Raw genomic sequence first — 16,811 nt, 5'->3', positions numbered from 1 at the left:
CTAACGCACCAAGTCGAACTTCCAGCTTCCCTTGTGTTTCCAATGAAAAGCATCAATGGCAATCACATCAAGTGGCACATTGGACGCCGATACTCTCGAGCAACGTGGATTAGCTGTTCCTGATCTGAGGAGTGAAACATGCTTTGGCAGAACCCAAGGCCATACTCCGGCATCATGGGAACACATCCCGTCACCTTTGCATATGCTTCCACTATTTCTGCAGGGGAGTCTCCAGCCACGATCCAGTAGTCCAATGCGCATGTCGAGTAGGCCTCGAAGCTCATGATATTCGTACCTAGCACGGCCCGTCCGATTGCCGGGTTATTTCACAGGAATCCGTATCCGCGCGATGACACTGCAAATGGAACTCTCGACTGGGAGCCGTGGTGCGCCAATCCCAGGTCGTTGCCTTTGAGGTTCAAGTTGGCCTGCTGATACTAGCCCATTCCGAAAACCTTCTCCTCTAGGTCTAGCGATTCAAACCGCATAGTAAGGTGGTAGTCTCCACCGGGGATGGGTCGCAGCTCTCGGGTATCGATATCCATGGGGGAGGATGTAGCATGACGAGGAGGTGGTCGAGGACGAGTATATTCTTCAAGCAACTTCTTGCACTTGAGTCGTAGACGATGAGTTTTCCCAGTTGTCAGACGGTTGCTTTGATCTTGCCATTCGTGAAGCTTGCGTGCTGGCCACCTGGAGTTTCGACGGTTTCTTGCCTGTGACATGGCTTGAATGAAGGGCCCAGTTCTCTTCAGGTAGAGACTGAAGCCTGGTTGCTTGCACGCGAAAGGCATTCTCGCCCCAGCATTGGATGCGGAGGTAGTGATCGGCGAAACGGAAGGACCTCTCACTTTCTTGGGAGTTGCGCAGCATGGTTATCAGTTACTGGTGTTCTTCTCTTGGTTCTTTTGGAATGGGATGGCAGGGCTTGAAGAGGGGTCGTCTGGTTCGAACTAAAAAACCGGGCTCCATTATGACGGAATGGCTGCCATCCTGCAAGAAAAAGTATTCCTGCATAGCCACTTCTCATTGCAAGCCGACTTGGCAAGCCTCATTTGAAACGCTTGGTAGCGGGATTGGGGGTACCTGGTTATCTTTACTGAACTTCGTTCATAGTACTGTATATGCCACTAAACCTGTGATAACTTAGGTTAGAATTAAACCAGATTGAAGCCGTGTAGAATATGAAGGAGTACATTTAGGTACAGGGGTGGTATGCCTCTCTTGTGCCTTCATCTTGTAAAGACTTTTCGTTCTGAACGGCTGCTTAGAACGATCAGCCCAGACACGAGCGACGATGACGTCGAACTGATCGTCGCGCTTGAGGCTGAAAAGGCAGACGCCTCAATTGCCTACGATGGCCCGAGCTAGACTCTTTTTGATGCCCTCGTAGATCGGTGGTCGGCCCTCTGGATGACTCTGTCGTCTATTTTCCCCTAAATGGGCTGAGCTGATTCTAGCAGTGCTGCTGCAGAATGCCTAGAACTGACCCAAACTCCAGCCATGATAGCCAGATTTCTTTCAGATGGTCTGGCTAGCCGGAGCAAAGAATAGTTCGTCTATTCCGACATTCTCAGCCTCAGCAGCCGTGATGTAGGGAGCAAGCTGAGTGCCGCAGCCGTTGGGTCCCCCCACTGGGGCTGTGTTGCTTATGTCTAGGATCTTAGGCGACGAGGTTGCGATCTTGTGGACAGGACACGACTGACATCGAAAGCAGTGGTCTTGAGAAAACACGGACAAGGTATATGAGGCAATCGCGGCGCAGGTATCTTGCCGAGAAAGCTGTCGAGAGACTGGGCTACGGTAAAAGGAGAGACGTTGGGGATCGCGTTCGTCCCCCACACACGCTAAGCCCGACCGGGCCGAACGACGCGGGAAGCTCGACGAGCAACGTTTTTCACCCTCGCCCAGCCCCGTCACTTCGCCCTGATCTATCGTTTACTCTCATTCCGAGACGTGTGCTGTGACTCGATTGCTGCTAGCTATGGCAGTTGCGAATGGACCTTCTCATGGGGCGGACGCCACCATGGATATTGATATGGATCTCGACCTAGGCCTGGAGCACGAGCACGAGCCTGAGCCCGAAGCGATGGCCGTTCAGACCGTATGTGCTCTCGGCTGATGTGCTTGTGATTGTGCTATTCTAACTCGCATTGGCTCGTGTGCCCTACAGGAAGCGACCATGCAAGAAGACACCGTGGACCCCCTCAGTGAGGAGGCTCTGTACGAGAAAGTCCACGTCCGCGGAGTGGACGAAATGACGACCGATAACATCAAGCAATTCGCCACTAGTCACTTCGATCAGGAGGTGCCTTCCAGGGTCGAATGGATTGACGACACCTCCGCCAACATCGTCTACTCCTCCGCTGACGTGGGCCTCCAGGCCCTGGCGGCTTTGACCCAGGTCAGCGAGGAGGAAGGTGCCTCTGCCCTCCCATATCTTCGTCTCCGATCGGCGAAGCTCCTGTCCACACATCCCGACTCCGTCCTTCAAGTGCGATCCGCCGTCAAGACGGACCGTAAACAACCGCGTGCCTACGAAAAGAGCCGCTTCTATCTCATGCACCCCGAGCACGACCCCCGAGAGCGCCTGCGCCAGGAACTTGCGGACCGGAGAAGGCATGGAGGTGATTCAAGTGATGGTGACTATCGGCGACGTCGGTTTGACGACCGGGAACTGCGTCGACGACGAGACCGCGACTACGACGACCACTTCGATGCCAATATGTACGACGACCAGCCTGAGAGCTTTTCTGACTCGGAACGCGGCCGGGGAGGCCGGAGACGCCGTGGCGCGCGGGACTTGTTCCCTGATGAAGAAAATACAGTCGGACGACTTCGCAACCGCAGTGCGTCCCCTGGTCGAGACACTCTTGATGACGCCGATCGTATCGACCGAGGCCATGACTCACGCAGGCGGTTCCGCGAGCGGTCGCCACGACTGAGTCGTCGAAATGAAGGCCTGGAGCTTTTCCCCTCAAAAAGTGGAGGGAATGATTCGAATACTCGTGAATTGTTTCCGAACAAGCCCACTTCTAGCTACCTCAAGAAGGAGCTGTTCCCCAGCAAAACAAGTAACCACCGCCGGTCAGATGCCTTTGACGCCGCAGATGAGACGGCGGATCTCTTAGGGCGTAGGATTTCCGTCCCACTTGGCGAGGGCGGTTCTGACCAGCGGAATCGCCACGTCGAACTCTTCCCCGACTCTGCTGGGGGGGATGGTAACCGCATCCAAGGATCCGCCAAGGGGGACCAAGGCTTTGCGATCCGGGGTGCATCCACTGGGATGTCAATTAAGGGCCGGGGCGCATCTGTCCGTGAATTGTTCCCATCCAAGTATAACAATAACAACGCCGGCAAGGAGCTCTTTTCCGATACTCTGGAGGGACGCGGAGGTCGTCGCCGGAGAGCGGAGGATATGTTTGGTTGAGTGGAATTTCCCAAAGATTTGGACAGTGCAGGCTAGGCGTTTCGACTTTGTCGCATAGAGGGGATCCATCGAGAGCGTGGTTCGATATGGCGTTTACGTGAATGAAGGCGAAGGATTTCTCGGGTAAAACTTGCATAACGACATATAAATCTGCTCCTTAGAACCCAGAAAACATAATGAATCCATGTATTTTTGAACCATGCCTTTGCCGTTCTGGCCGTTCCGTAATGGTGGTCTTCCATTTGCTGCAGCGTTGGATTGCTGGATATCGATACCGCCGCATAATCTGGCGCCAACCCAACCACTTCAAATTTGACCGCGCCGCTTCGACTTACTGCGTATGGCCCCCTCTACACAGATAGATGCGCTAACGAGCGCCTTGGTCGCTCGTTTCCTGCGGACGAATCACTATGCAGAGACCCTCCAAGCCTTTATTCGGGAGGCAGGCCTTCCGGCGGACGTGGGGCAAGTCTCGGGCGACGACACCAATAACTGGAGCATCCAAACCTTGCTGGAGGAAAAGAAGGCGTTTGACCACAGCGTCAACTTTGAGCGATATGGAAGTAGCACCAAAGAAAATGGCCTATGGACAGTTCCATGTGAGTTTAAGCCATAATCCAAGGCTGCTGCGCGGAGCATCTGAGCATTCTTCAAAAGAAGGCAAAAGTCTGTATAAAACCGGGATGACTGACCGAGACATAGCGCCATCGCAGCCCACTATTGTGAGCACACCAACCTCGTCAAATCTTCTGGCGGCATCGGTTGAGCTGTGGCAGAAGCCTCATGGTAGCGAGACTGATGCTGAGACGTGCGCATCTGCACCACCATCATTCATCGTTTCCACTGGTGCCGATAGGCAGATACACCTGCTTCAAACCACAGCTGGAAATGCCTCTTGCACTTCCTTCTCTGATGTATCGGACTCACCGGTGCTTTCATATGTGTCGATCTTCCGGGGCCGGTATGTCCTGATGACCAACATGTCGGGTCATCTGCTTCTACAGCACGGGTCTCGCATCCTCGACAGCAGAAAGGATCATGGGAAATATGCTGTCAAGGTAGCTGCCCATGAAGAGCAGGGCCAGCACGGCTCACCGTCCTGGTTCTGGGTTGCCACCGCCGGTTGGGATGCAACTGTTTACCTGTATCGAATTGAGATTTCGAGCGAGGAGCCTGGCTCACCCACCCCAGTGATTGGAGAGCCTGTTGCACGCATCAAAACTAATACGAACCCAGAGTCCCTGCTGTTTGTGCGGAATATCGATTCTGGCGAGCTGCTTCTGCTGGTATCACGTCGTGACTCAAGCTACATCTATTACTACAAGGTGGAATCGCGGATAGACTATCGCCCAGGTCAGGATGAGCACAGCACTATGACACAACACGCCATCCCCGAGTGCCGTCTGCTCGGCAAACAGAATCTGGCTCCTCATTCCAATGCCTGGGTTGCTTTCTCTCCAGCACATATGGCGCTCAGCCCACATGATCCCGGTCTGTTGGCGGTTGCTACCTCGACACTACCTCATATGAAAGTGATCATAGTTCGCCTCTTGTTCCCGACGACTAAATCTTTGGGCGAGGCGAATGCAGCTTCGGCGGACTCCGTGACACAAGCCTCCCAGGCCCTTGAGGCTCTAGCACTGCAGAACCGCGAGGACGCAGCTATCCTGATGCAAGTGAATACTTTTGCACCACAGACAGCGTACTCAACGCCGCAGGTCGCCTGGCGACCTGATGGATCGGGAGTTTGGGTGAATGGGGACGATGGCGTTGTTCGTGGTATTGAGACTATGACCGGGAAGGTGATTGCCATGCTCAAGGACGGCCATGAGCCTGGGTGTAAAGTACGAACTGTCTGGGCTGGGTATGCCGATATCCCATATGAAGGTGGGGGTGTCAAGAAGGAGGAATGGGTCATCAGTGGTGGGTTTGATAAACGGTTGATTGTCTGGAAAGTATGACATGACTCCGCATGTACATAGTTATAAGTATGTAGTGATTGGTTTGAGACGTGGTCACCGGAATTTGGCAGCAACTGCGTCACCTCCAGGTCTACTGCTTACGAACGGATGTAGCCGTCCATCGATGCACCGTTTCGTCGTCGAGACATGAAAAGGCGATTGATAAGAGACGGGGGCAGGGGATTTGCTCTTGGCACGTAGAAAAATCCTTCAGCAGGCGCGCATAAAGAAAAGCACGTTGCTGTACACACATATGCCGTGTAAATGGGGGAATCGAGGTTTTGCTCTCGAGTTTGCAGAACAAGCCAGATGCGCCGACCAAGGGCTCGACCACAAAAGACTGTTGGAAGAAAAAGAACACACGTGGAGAGGTTCATTCCTCTCTGGAATGGGCACCGCTGTGTGAATATCGAATTTAAGCCTGTTGGATTTCTGTATTTCAAACAACCCCGGACGGACTGCGCGCAAGGAACGAGCAGAAACCAGGCCTATTCGAGACAGCAGATCGTTCTTTGATCATCGCACGTTATTGTAATCCCGAATCCTTGCGCGCTTCAAGTTTCTCTCCATTTTCCCATTGTCGAATCCGTCAAATTTATGCGACCTCACGCTTGCCCTCCTTGCGCTCCTTCTGTGTGGTTGTTAGTTACATTCGATCTGACTGCATCGATTGGTCGGCCGTGGATTGGCGGGCAGTCAACGTACCAGAGCCTTGGCAGTGCCGTGCAGGGCGTGACGGTGGTTGCGGCGGAACTTGGCGTCAACACCACGGAGGGAGGGGTAACGGTTGGTCTTGGGCTTCTTGATACTGTAGGAAGGGTGGATATCAGCGACTTCGACCTCGTGAATGCGTGGTGTGTGGCGATGAGGATAGAGACGGGGTTTAAGCCTCCAGTTGTCTGAAACAGATGCCATCAAAATATGGAAACACCTCATGTTCAATCACAACGGTCGGGCCTTGACCATCTCATCCTCATATCGGAAAATTGTCGTTTGGGAACCAAATAAAACATTGCTCATAATCGGGATCGGTGTTCATGAGAGGAGTGTACGCACCCGTTACGGTGAGCCTTCTGGCTGTTGTGGTGCTGCGAGGCGTTCTTGGACTCTGTCGAGCGCGGGAAAAGTCAGTAATCGGTCGGTTTTCATAGCCGCCAACCGGAAAAGGGCAGACGAAAAAATCAGGGCAACATACTGGCCATCTTGACGAATGTTGTCGCTGATTGACGTGGACGGGATGGTGAGAGTAGGAGGAGAGCACCGGATTCGACCCAAATGGAGACTCGGCTAGGGCTTGTCCCGTTTGTGTGGGATCTCGCTTACCGCCGTGGGCGTGCACGGACGTTTCTTGTATGGACTATGCCTGGTATCTATGCAGTCTAGACTTTTGGGACGATGTCTGTTGGATACATGTTGAGAAGCACGGTGTATTCCACCGGACTTAGAACTACCATCCTCTGCCTCTCACACTTTCGTTCATTATAGATTCGGCTCATCTTGGTGCTCTGCTAGAGGAAAATAGGAACGATTCTATCACGTGACTTGTTGTTATACACGTGACACGTTCATGTATAAGCTCGAAGCGCCTGCTGTGATTTAGATTCTTCCTACACGCTGGAATGTGACATGATTAGATTCTATGTTCGGTAGGTCAAAATCCAATTATACGCTTAAAAGGACAAGAAATATCGAATTAAAACCTGAATGGTCTCAAGCTAGCGATACTTATACGAGTGCGGAACAAGAAGTATATACAACTGAAAAAAAAAATGCTAGGTATACTAGCGAGTGAGAAAGAGAGCAAATCCAATCAAACACTTCTCCTGGATGATATAGAACAAGGAGGTGAACCTAAAAAGAATAACTTGTAAATAAGTCAACAGCGCAGCCTGTTCTCCCGAGTGGTCCATCACGTGATCCAAACCACTAGGGAACAACCGGCTCCAACTTCGACCTTTGCAACGCAACCTTCAAGAGGGATATCCCCAGCCTTTGCATCTCCCATCCATTGCACAATGAGCTCCCTCCGCTTTGCTCGCTCTGCCCTGAGGGCTCGTCCCTCTTTCCTCGGCGCTCCCATTCAGCGCCGTGGATACGCTGAGGCTGTCTCCGACAAGATCAAGCTGTCCCTGACTCTGCCTCACCAGGTATGTTGGATCTACTCGGACCTGACCTCCCGGCCCACGGAACCACAGACTTACATCTTTATCTTATTCTAGACTATCTACCGCTCGACTGGCGTGTGCGTCATCTCCCCATTTGCGCCCGCGCCTCCCTAGATACTGACGAACCTTCGCGACCGCAGGACCCAGGTCAACATCCCCGCCGCCTCCGGTGAAATGGGTGTCCTCGCCAACCACGTTCCTTCCATTGAGCAGCTCAAGCCCGGCCTCGTTGAGATCGTTGAGGAGGGTGGCTCCACCAAGCAGTACTTCCGTACGTCCTGACCATCGCGCCTTAGAAAACCAATGGCGAGTCGGCTACAAATTGAGAGAGCAAATTGGCTAACGATGGCTTTTGCTTGGGTGATAGTTTCCGGCGGCTTCGCTGTTGTTCAGCCCGACTCTCAGCTGAGCATTAACGCCGTCGAGGGCTTCCCTCTGGAGGAGTTCAGCGCCGACGTACGTCCAACCCTTCTTTTGCGACAGCACGAGTGAAACTGATCATTGATTTGCGGTACACAGGCCATCCGCGCTCAGATCACCGAGGCTCAGAAGATTGCCGGTGGCAGCGGTAGCGAGCAGGATATTGCCGAGGCCAAGATTGAGCTGGAGGTATGAATCTCGCAATTTGTTTTCTTTCTCTTGCAACCGCCTACTAACATCTTTTTCTTCTTGAACCAGGTTCTGGAGACCCTGCAGGCTCATGTCAAATAGATGTACATATCCACTCGCGCACTTGATCCCTTGACCGTGTAGAATTAAAGCAATTCTTCCTTTTGTTTGATGGTGTTCCTTCTCATCCTGGTAGACGGGGGCGTACCTTCCACTCCAGCGCTGACCCTATCTTCTCTCACTTGATTCTGTTTTGCTGCAACACTCACTTTTCACTTCTCCCACTTGTCAATCGCCACATATTGCCAGCCATGCGCTCAATGAAACCCCCACTGGGCATCATTGATACTCGTGTGACCATGACGGACTCCCCGGTAGATGGTTTACTCTCTCCTTCATTTGCATCTGTACTCGCGTTTGACGACGCGCGGCACGACACGCTCGCCCTCGACAACCTTGACAACGACAATTCTCCTGACCGCAGCATGAGTCCGAAAGACCAACACGCATCTAATGATGCTCGTCCTGTGCGTCATCGCGAATGGGGAAGCCCAAGACGATGCCCTCGCCTGGAGCTGGATGTCGCTCTAGACAAATACCATATCTTGGACGGGCCCACAGAAACTTTGAATCCGCAGAACACCCCAGCATCGAATAGTGGTGGAAACAGCCCCAGCGAAGGGCGTCGACGTCGCAATGCGGAAAATCTACGGACAAGCTCTGCCCCCGAATCCCAGCCATTGAATTTCTATTTCGAGGATCAACAGGCTGGTGGCCTGATGTACCTCTCTGGGGACGGTGAAGGTCGTTTCAAGACCCCGAGACGCCGTTTCTCAGCCTCTGACGAGCGAGGTTCTGTTTCCCCAACTGCCACTTCGAATGACAGGCACCAGAATGCCAATGTAACGCCCATCAAGGGGTTCAAAGATGCTAGCTCTGCAAGATTTGTTCGATTTACACCGCCGAATTCTCCCCCACGCCGACAAACTCGCTCGCCTCAGCGTCCTCTTCCCTCGGTGGAACGGAAGCAAGACTATATCACCTCGTACCGGCTGAGAAAACAGGCTGAGAAATGGAAAGGCGCGAACCGGTCCCTGGAGCAGCGGATATCTCCGTATCGCAGTCCTCCCAAGCCTTCTCAACTGATGGCAAGATCCTTGAACCGCCAGCCAGAAATCCGCTTTGCGTCTCTCTCCAAAATACCATTCCGTAGGGACGAGAGTCCTGCAAAGCCTGCGCAGAACACCATGCAACATCAAACTCGAGATGTAGTAAGCGGCGCCGTCAATGACATGAGAGACGTCGCAAAACCCCAGACACATGACCTCGCCTTGCTTTCCCTCTCTTTGCACCGAATGCGAGACCCCGAGCCACCCATTGCTACCTGTCCATTGTCAAGCTCCTTACAAATCAGGATGAGCTCTACAGTCGTCCCAATGAGCTCTCAGCCGCAACCATCAACTGAAGTAAAGCAAACGACTCGCAATGGGCACCCAACTGGCGAGTTGCTCCTTTGCATCAATCTTACTGTCCCTGTATTCATTCTACGAATTCCCTTTTCCATGATTTCAGCCACGAAACGTGTATTGCATTCGCGACTGGGGATTCTAATCCTCGAATTAGCAGGAGCGCTCTGGTCTCTGATCATTTTCTTACTTATCTCCGTGATCTCTAAGCTATCGGGGTTGGAGATCAGTTATCACACGAGCTCTACTCATGGGAACTCCAACTAAAGCACCTGGCGCCGATGAAGCTTCATTGATACAACCTCTCCTAATCTGGGCTGCTGATCGGCCTCAAGCAAATGCGGAACAATCCTACAGTCTCACTTGCATGTCGAACCACACCAATGCGGGACCTGCTGCCACTTCTATTGCCTGAGAACATGGATGTTCAACCCTCACTGTCTATCTTCTCCTTGAACTTTTAGCATAGTATCTATTAGGGTTCACCTTCGATCGTATTTGCTTGACCAGTCGCCTTGAATGCAATGATCCAAATTATGAATGTCATGTCTATTTTTACGAAACTTGATAAATGAGATTTTAATATTATGAGATTCAATGCAGTCCATTTTTGGTTTACCTAACAGTCCAAGGGCTCTGATCGGCAAGGTCGCTCGAAGGAAGTAATGGTGAAAAAATCCATGAGATCCGGTGTATATCGGCACGAAGAGAACAAGAGTAAACCAGAAATGAAGGATACGAGCCAACCAACGACCCGGTAGAAAAAAAAAACCCCCCGCAGATTCGCTTGCCTCGTAAAGATAAGAAAAAGATAAAGGACCTACCTACCTATTCATTTCATGCTCATCATCCTCGGGAAAAACCGAGTTCGTATCGAAGTGAAATAAAAAAACATCAATCAGACATGAGGCCATTCATATCGACATGGGAGATCAGAAATAAGAACTCATTTTGTACAAGTCATAGCACCGTCCCAATGGACAATAGGAACATGAACAAATGGAAAGTTGACAAAGGTATCGAGACGATTACTCAAACTCCACGCCATGCTGCTGTCTATCCTGTCGCGCTCTGGCTCGCTCTGCTCGGCGGCGGCGGCGGTTATTAGCATAGGAGCCACTGGCTTCAGTGCCGGTCCAGGTTCCCGGCGACGTAACACTGCCCGCGCCGTAGGGCATGCTTGAAGGAGGATGGGGAACGGGGGGTGGAGGAGGCATCTGGCTGATCTGAGATGCTGGGGGAAGGGAAGAGGCAGGAATACTGCCGGATGGAGCGACAGATGCCGCAGCGGCAGCTCGTTGCTCACGCTGCATCTGCTCCGCTTGCTGGCGCTCGAGCTCTTCGACACGGCGCCAACGGTCGTAGCTTCCTGTTCGTTCGTCACCAGATAGCGAGCTGGTACTGCCAGCGCGACGGCGAGAGCTTCTTCGCTCTCGGCGTCGTGCTTCACGGCTTGCAGCGGCTTCTTCTTCTGTCAACCGGCGCAGAGTGACGTGCCGGCCGTCGTTGTGCATCTTGACCTTCACTGATACGGGCGGTGACTCGACATGGCCCTCTCGGTGCCGGCTGATGCTGCTGCGGCGATGGCTGGAGGTAGGCCTCATTGCTGCCCCGGCCGCTGCACCAGCCGCGGCGCCAGCAGCTAAGTCTGTTCCGTCATAGGATAGACGGGAGTGAGACCGTGAAGGCCTCAAATCACCAGATAGTTCCTGGTGCAGGGGCGGTGCGGGAGGGAGATTCGAGTGGCTCGCGTGTACGGCACCCGTTGCGACAGGTTCTGCGGTGAGAAGGGAGTCTCCATGAGAGGGTTGTCGAGGTGGTCGCGGCGTCACGTCAGTTGGTGTAAGGTCGCTTTCAGTGTAGGAGCTCGGCCGGCGTCGCTGGGGGTAAGGCCCTTCGCCGGTATTCTGTCGCCGCTTGCTATTCGCTCGTTGTAGACGCTCATCTTCATCTTCCCGACGGCGGATATCCTCCAATCGGCGTTTTTCGTCGTCATCCTTCTTGCGACCAAAGAGCTTCTTTAGACCAGCAAACGCGCCAGCGCCAAGCAGAGCATCCCGGACGCCATGAGAGGGACGTCGGGGCTCCGGCTCACTGATATATGTGCTGTTGTAGTAGTAAGACGAACCAGGGCTCTGGGGTCTGCTGGGCGCACGGCTGGGGGGTCTATTGAGCGGCGTGTGGTGACTAGGTTCCGGTCGTCCATCCTCAAGCCTGCTGAGAGAGTCCTCGGTGTAACTGTCACTGCGTGTATGGGCAGGTCGATACCGACCCGACTCAGCGTCGTCTTCACGCTTCTTGCGACGATCCCACCAACTCTTGGCGAGCATACCAGCACCGGCCAGGGCTCCAATCTCAAGAAGTCTTTTGCCCCAACCACCACCGTGACGAGATTCTTCATCGGAGTATTTTTCATCCGAGTAGGATGTTCGGGATTCTTCGTATGCCTGGCTTGTATTGCGGCTGCGTGGACGTCGGAACATGGACCCAAGAGCCGCACCCAGCGCACCTCCAGCCAGAGCCTCACCCATGCCACTGTGATGGTGCTGTTCCTCCACCACCGATGGTCCTGTGTATCGACTTCCATGTTCGCTAGCCAGGTGATACCCTTCATCGTCATAGAGATATGACAGTATGAAGTAGGCCAGTAGATAGCCGAAAGCGGCAAGGGCGAAGAGAATAAAAAGGGCTTTAGGGGATCCATAGAGGGTCAACCCTAATGGGATCTGGATAATACCCAGAATAATCAGGGCGCGACCCAACCATCGGTGAATCTAGGAGACAGTCAATGAGATGAGAACCGGGGCTTTGCGTCCAGTTAAAACATACCACTAGTTTTAGGGGCACACGATGTCGCATTCTTTTCCTTTCCATTTTGTGGACCAACCAGCCCCAAAGTACTTGGAAGATTACCATGACATAGATGGCCAGACCAATTCCATGGTGAGGGTTGGTAAGACTTCTTTCCGGACCGACAGCAAACCAACCCAATACGAACACGACCGTTGTAAGGAGTAAAGTGAGTACCTGACACCAGGCGTGAAGCTTGAATGCCCAATATGGGTTCCATCGTGAGTAATATCGAATGATAAGGGTGGACACAGGGACGAGCCCCAAGAAGACGATAGTCGCAATAACGCCATGCGCGATGATGATGGAATGGTACCCGGCCATGTCCTTGAACCTGTTACCCATACCTAAGGCGAAGACGTGTTAGCCAGATGAGAACTATAGTGGCTAAATGTGCTCTCAACCAACCGTTATATCGCATCGTCGCAAAATTCACTCCCATTAGATTGGGCAGCAAGAAGGTGTCGCGCTGCGAGTCCCATGTTCCATCCCCCACATGTAGCGTATTTGACGAGTATGTGCTGCTCCCCGCAGCTGTGAGCCCCGAGTTGGACATGATGCCAGTGGTGATCGAGAACTTGTGCAGTCTCGATGCTCTGGAATGTTGGGCTTATCGAAGGAGATCTATTGAGATCCCCCGATCCGAAGAATGCACCATGCGACGGGAACGGCGTCTCGATTGGAATGCCGTATGACAGGTGGTCTGACGTATGAATTGAAGGTGTGCCTTTTATCTGAACCCGCGAGAACTGATATTGGATACTCGAAGATGTGTGCACTCGATCGGTCTTGTTCTAGCGGTCAAGAGCTAGTGAGTGCGCCGTCAAGGGGATAGAAGAAGGGAGGAAGTCGTACAAGTCCACAAGAGCTCGAAGTTTCTAGACTGGGCAGAGGTTGGGAAATGGGCCAGGAGCAAGAAGTGTGATGAGGATGAATCCCGTGTCGCACAGGACGACAACAAGCGGGCTGAGCGACGCCCTGTCAACTGTTTGCTGTTTTTGGTTTAGGGCGCCAGCGCATAACCAGGACAACGGACTGACCGCCCTTAATTCTGCCGCTCCTCCGATAAAGGTCACATGACCTTATCGCGTCGGAATCATTTGCCGCCATCGCGTCGGCCACAGCCCCCAACTGACCTCTTCCTTTCGCTTCCTCTCTCTTTTCTAGGGAAAGTAAAGGGGCACAAGCACCAACTCCTCTGAGGAGAATAGGCCTGCTTGATGATGCCTTCCTCCCAGTCAGAGATCTTTGTCCGGGCTTTATCTCGGTAAGTTGGCTTCGTGCAGGGTTTCGAAGAAGTGGTAGACGTGTACATATACTGATAAGTTGTGACAGCCTTCTAGGATGGATATAGTATGTCTTCAACTTCTCCAACACATCACTTCCAAGGTCCAAACTGATTGAATTTCTGGTAGTATGGCCAGCTGGTCAGCATCCTTCTACCCTCAGCCAATCTACAACTTTCAGCGTGGTTCGACGGCGGGCCTGTCGATCGATTTCCCGACTATTAATTTCCTAGGGTTTGTGTGTTATGCCATCTACACGGCGGCCTTTCTGTACTCGCCCGTGATTCGCGCCCAGTATGCCGCCCGCCATCCCCACTCAGGCGAGCCAACCGTGCGGTTCAATGATTTTGCATTTGCGGCCCACGCTGTAGTCCTGAGTGCCATTGTCTATTCTCAGTTTTGGCCCGTCATTTGGGGTCTGCGTGTTTCTCGCTTTCAGAGAATTAGCAAGCCCATGGCGGGCCTATTTTGGGGCTCTATCCTGGCAGTCCTGGTGGTCATCGGGATCGTGATGTCTGGCAGCCCGGACAGGGGCAATGATCCTTCGTCCTGGGCTTGGATTGATGTGGTGAGTAATTGCCCTCTGCAAGGCGCCCCGACTGCCGGGAAGGAATTGTTTCAGAGAGAGACTCATGCAGGAACCCTCTATCAGATCTATACTTTCTCCTACATCAAGCTTGTGATTACCGTTGTGAAATATGTCCCGCAGGCGTGGTTGAACTATAAGCGCCAATCAACTGTGGGCTGGAGCATCGTTCCGATCCTCATGGACTTGACCGGGGGTGTTCTATCTTTGGTTCAGCTAGTGCTAGACTCCAGTCTGCAGAGTGACTGGAGCGGGATCACGGGCAACCCGGTCAAATTCCTCCTGGGCAACATCACCATTGTCTCCGACATGGTCTTTGTTGTTCAACATTATATCCTCTACCGGGATGCATCGGAACCCAAGTCGCTGTTCGATCCCGATCCGAACACGCCGTTGCTGGTCGACTCTCATGCTCCACGCCAATCGCCGTGACATGTCTCCAGTACTGAGGCAGACACACTGATTTCCTGTCACTCCGTCATTCGACCCTTGTCTACTGACGCCTACTCTGGACGACCGGAGTGTGTGTTTCCATAGAAGCAATGAAATGAATGGGGGCCAACTTCGAGACATGTGGATAAAATAAGCACAGTTCTCGTAGGATTTTGTCTCTATGACTGTACTTGCGGGATTGGGATTCCTGTGCAACATGAAGACATTGGGGGCGAGAAGTCCGTTCTTTTTTTATTCCACTGGACTCGGTCGGCACTTGCGGCCATAAGGCCCACTCTCGCTGGACCGTGGGTGGAATTCGTCGGAGTGCGAACGGCGAGATTCCGACTTTGGTAGATAACGTATACTTCATCTTTTGCACGAGGTCGTGGCTTGCGACGTGCATGTACGATAACCATAACCCTCATCGCAAGGTCTCGCGCACTTGTGGAGATGAACACGAACGGGAGACCACTCCAGCGCCGGAAAATGCGCACCGTCACCAGCCCTATTTAACTTGCACCAATGCTTGACGAAAGGTCGATTTCCTCATCGGGACGCCGCCTCGTCCATGTGCGCCGATCACGCTCGCAAGAAAGATTCGGGGGAGCGACTATTCGCGACCCGGTGGAAGTTAGAGTTGGAACATATCCCAGTGCGGCTCGGGACGCACATCATCGACACCGCTTCTCGCGTTTGGGGAGGACCGACAATCCCGCCTCCACGGCGCCCGGTGATTGGTCCATGCGGGCGTTAAGCACTAAAACCGTGCGAACGGGCCAATCAGCGCCCCCAACCGCGTGTTGGCAGGGATCCCTGCCGGGTCAAATCGTCGGTGTCGGCGTTCGGCGTTGAACTAGCTGAACCCCAATCACGGTGTGGTCCAATCTGGGCGTACCATCCTAGATGAGATCCCAATCGTTCTTCCCCCTTTTTCCTACCCCGATCCCTGTTACGGGCCAGATCGACGCGGGCGACGAGGTAACATGCGGGTGGTCGTGAATGCTTAACGGCTGAACCTATACTACCTTCGAGGGGCATGGCCACAGACACAATGCCACCCTCTCGACCAACGTTGCGTCCCAGCCGACGTTGCGTTCTAGAAAGAGCGTGACAGTCGAGAATACAGCTCGGATGAACACCGCACGATGCCCGATGTGCTCTTGGTCGCGAGTTTCTGGATGGAGCCATGCATGAAGCAACCACGTATCCCGTGGCTCGTGGCTATCGACGCTCTACACTCTATACAGTATGCAAGTATTCCAGACGACGATTTTCTGTGGGTCGCGAATCCATGGACCTACTGGGGCATCTATACGAGCGCAGTACGACTACCTTCGATCTTGCCCCGGCTCTCGAAAGCTTGTCTATGTATACGATTGTTAACTCCGAGCCGACCCAGTCTAACGCTACAAGACCGAGCCTTGGGACGCGGACCACCGTGTGGGCTTCAGCCAAGTGGGGGAAACCGCTGGAATTGAGGCATGCGCGTCAGGCAACCAATCAACAACGATCGGGCACTACCCAAAAGGGTTGAATCCGGCGCTGGAAATGGAACCAAGTGGGGTCGCGCTTTCCCAATCTGGCTTGTCGTAAGCTTCTCTAGCCTAGCTCTTGGGTATCTTGGGTATTCTTAGTCTGCGTTGGTCTGGGCGGTGGAGCCGCACGCCAGAAATAATCTGCAATGGAATATTATCAAATATTCTTCTGCCATCGCCATGACGCTAGCAGCCTGTACATTACTTCGTATCGGGAACCAATCAGCGCCCCCGACGTGTATACCCGTTTGGACTTAGCGTGTTCCGAGCCCGTCGACAGCTGCTGCTGTCTTTGCTTCTCTTCATCTTCAGCCCTACTCTCGTCTGCCAATGGCCAATGGCCCCTCCCAGATTCCTAGCCCTGGGAGTGGAACGGTGCTTTTACCCTCTTACGTCGATCCTCCCTTGTGCTGCCAAACCGTGCATGGGCGCCATGCTCATCCCTACCCCCGGTTCCCCCGTTCCCCGTTCCCGTTCCCTCGACCAAT

General features: G+C 53.2%; 8 protein-coding genes across 8 annotated transcripts; 5 read left to right on the top strand and 3 right to left on the bottom strand.

Annotated features, from left to right (window-relative positions):
- Window positions 1-284, bottom strand: N7459_007836 (uncharacterized protein; the record flags this gene model as incomplete). The annotated part of the gene is made up of 2 exons (XM_056947004.1): window positions 1-124; window positions 166-284. 2 exons carry the CDS (start codon window positions 282-284, stop codon window positions 1-3), a joined length of 243 nt encoding a protein of 80 aa, XP_056796514.1.
- A 1,700-nt stretch (window positions 285-1,984) lies between these two features.
- N7459_007835 (NCBP3 domain-containing protein) lies at window positions 1,985-3,430 on the top strand (the record flags this gene model as incomplete). Its single annotated transcript, XM_056947003.1, has 2 exons — window positions 1,985-2,104; window positions 2,174-3,430. The coding sequence occupies 2 exons, from the start codon at window positions 1,985-1,987 to the stop codon at window positions 3,428-3,430; spliced, it is 1,377 nt and encodes a 458-aa protein (XP_056796513.1).
- A 340-nt stretch (window positions 3,431-3,770) lies between these two features.
- On the top strand, window positions 3,771-5,391 carry N7459_007834 (uncharacterized protein; the record flags this gene model as incomplete). The annotated part of the gene is made up of 2 exons (XM_056947002.1): window positions 3,771-4,029; window positions 4,133-5,391. The coding sequence occupies 2 exons, from the start codon at window positions 3,771-3,773 to the stop codon at window positions 5,389-5,391; spliced, it is 1,518 nt and encodes a 505-aa protein (XP_056796512.1).
- A 586-nt stretch (window positions 5,392-5,977) lies between these two features.
- N7459_007833 (60S ribosomal protein eL29) lies at window positions 5,978-6,659 on the bottom strand. Its single transcript, XM_056947001.1, has 4 exons — window positions 6,587-6,659; window positions 6,448-6,499; window positions 6,097-6,199; window positions 5,978-6,022 (listed from the first exon to the last, which is right to left on the bottom strand). The coding sequence occupies exons 1-4, from the start codon at window positions 6,591-6,593 to the stop codon at window positions 5,987-5,989; spliced, it is 198 nt and encodes a 65-aa protein (XP_056796511.1). The 5' UTR covers window positions 6,594-6,659; the 3' UTR covers window positions 5,978-5,986.
- A 747-nt stretch (window positions 6,660-7,406) lies between these two features.
- Window positions 7,407-8,267, top strand: N7459_007832 (F1F0 ATP synthase subunit delta; the record flags this gene model as incomplete). The annotated part of the gene is made up of 6 exons (XM_056947000.1): window positions 7,407-7,538; window positions 7,611-7,633; window positions 7,697-7,827; window positions 7,924-8,012; window positions 8,076-8,165; window positions 8,235-8,267. 6 exons carry the CDS (start codon window positions 7,407-7,409, stop codon window positions 8,265-8,267), a joined length of 498 nt encoding a protein of 165 aa, XP_056796510.1.
- Window positions 8,268-8,476: 209 nt separating this feature from the next.
- N7459_007831 (uncharacterized protein) lies at window positions 8,477-9,898 on the top strand (the record flags this gene model as incomplete). Its single annotated transcript, XM_056946999.1, has 1 exon — window positions 8,477-9,898. The coding sequence occupies one exon, from the start codon at window positions 8,477-8,479 to the stop codon at window positions 9,896-9,898; it is 1,422 nt and encodes a 473-aa protein (XP_056796509.1).
- A 761-nt stretch (window positions 9,899-10,659) lies between these two features.
- N7459_007830 (uncharacterized protein) lies at window positions 10,660-13,037 on the bottom strand (the record flags this gene model as incomplete). The annotated part of the gene is made up of 3 exons (XM_056946998.1): window positions 10,660-12,405; window positions 12,461-12,828; window positions 12,890-13,037. 3 exons carry the CDS (start codon window positions 13,035-13,037, stop codon window positions 10,660-10,662), a joined length of 2,262 nt encoding a protein of 753 aa, XP_056796508.1.
- A 667-nt stretch (window positions 13,038-13,704) lies between these two features.
- On the top strand, window positions 13,705-14,785 carry N7459_007829 (putative L-cystine transporter; the record flags this gene model as incomplete). The annotated part of the gene is made up of 3 exons (XM_056946997.1): window positions 13,705-13,748; window positions 13,817-13,834; window positions 13,897-14,785. The coding sequence occupies 3 exons, from the start codon at window positions 13,705-13,707 to the stop codon at window positions 14,783-14,785; spliced, it is 951 nt and encodes a 316-aa protein (XP_056796507.1).
- Window positions 14,786-16,811: the final 2,026 nt, after the last annotated feature.

This window comes from Penicillium hispanicum (genome assembly GCF_028827665.1).
Source record: "Penicillium hispanicum strain IBT 35686 chromosome Unknown utg000007l_segment0_segment0, whole genome shotgun sequence".
In the NCBI taxonomy this organism is placed as follows: Eukaryota; Fungi; Ascomycota; class Eurotiomycetes; order Eurotiales; family Aspergillaceae; genus Penicillium; species Penicillium hispanicum.
Note: the sequence above shows the minus strand (reverse complement) of the source record. Positions and strands in the feature narration are given on the sequence as shown.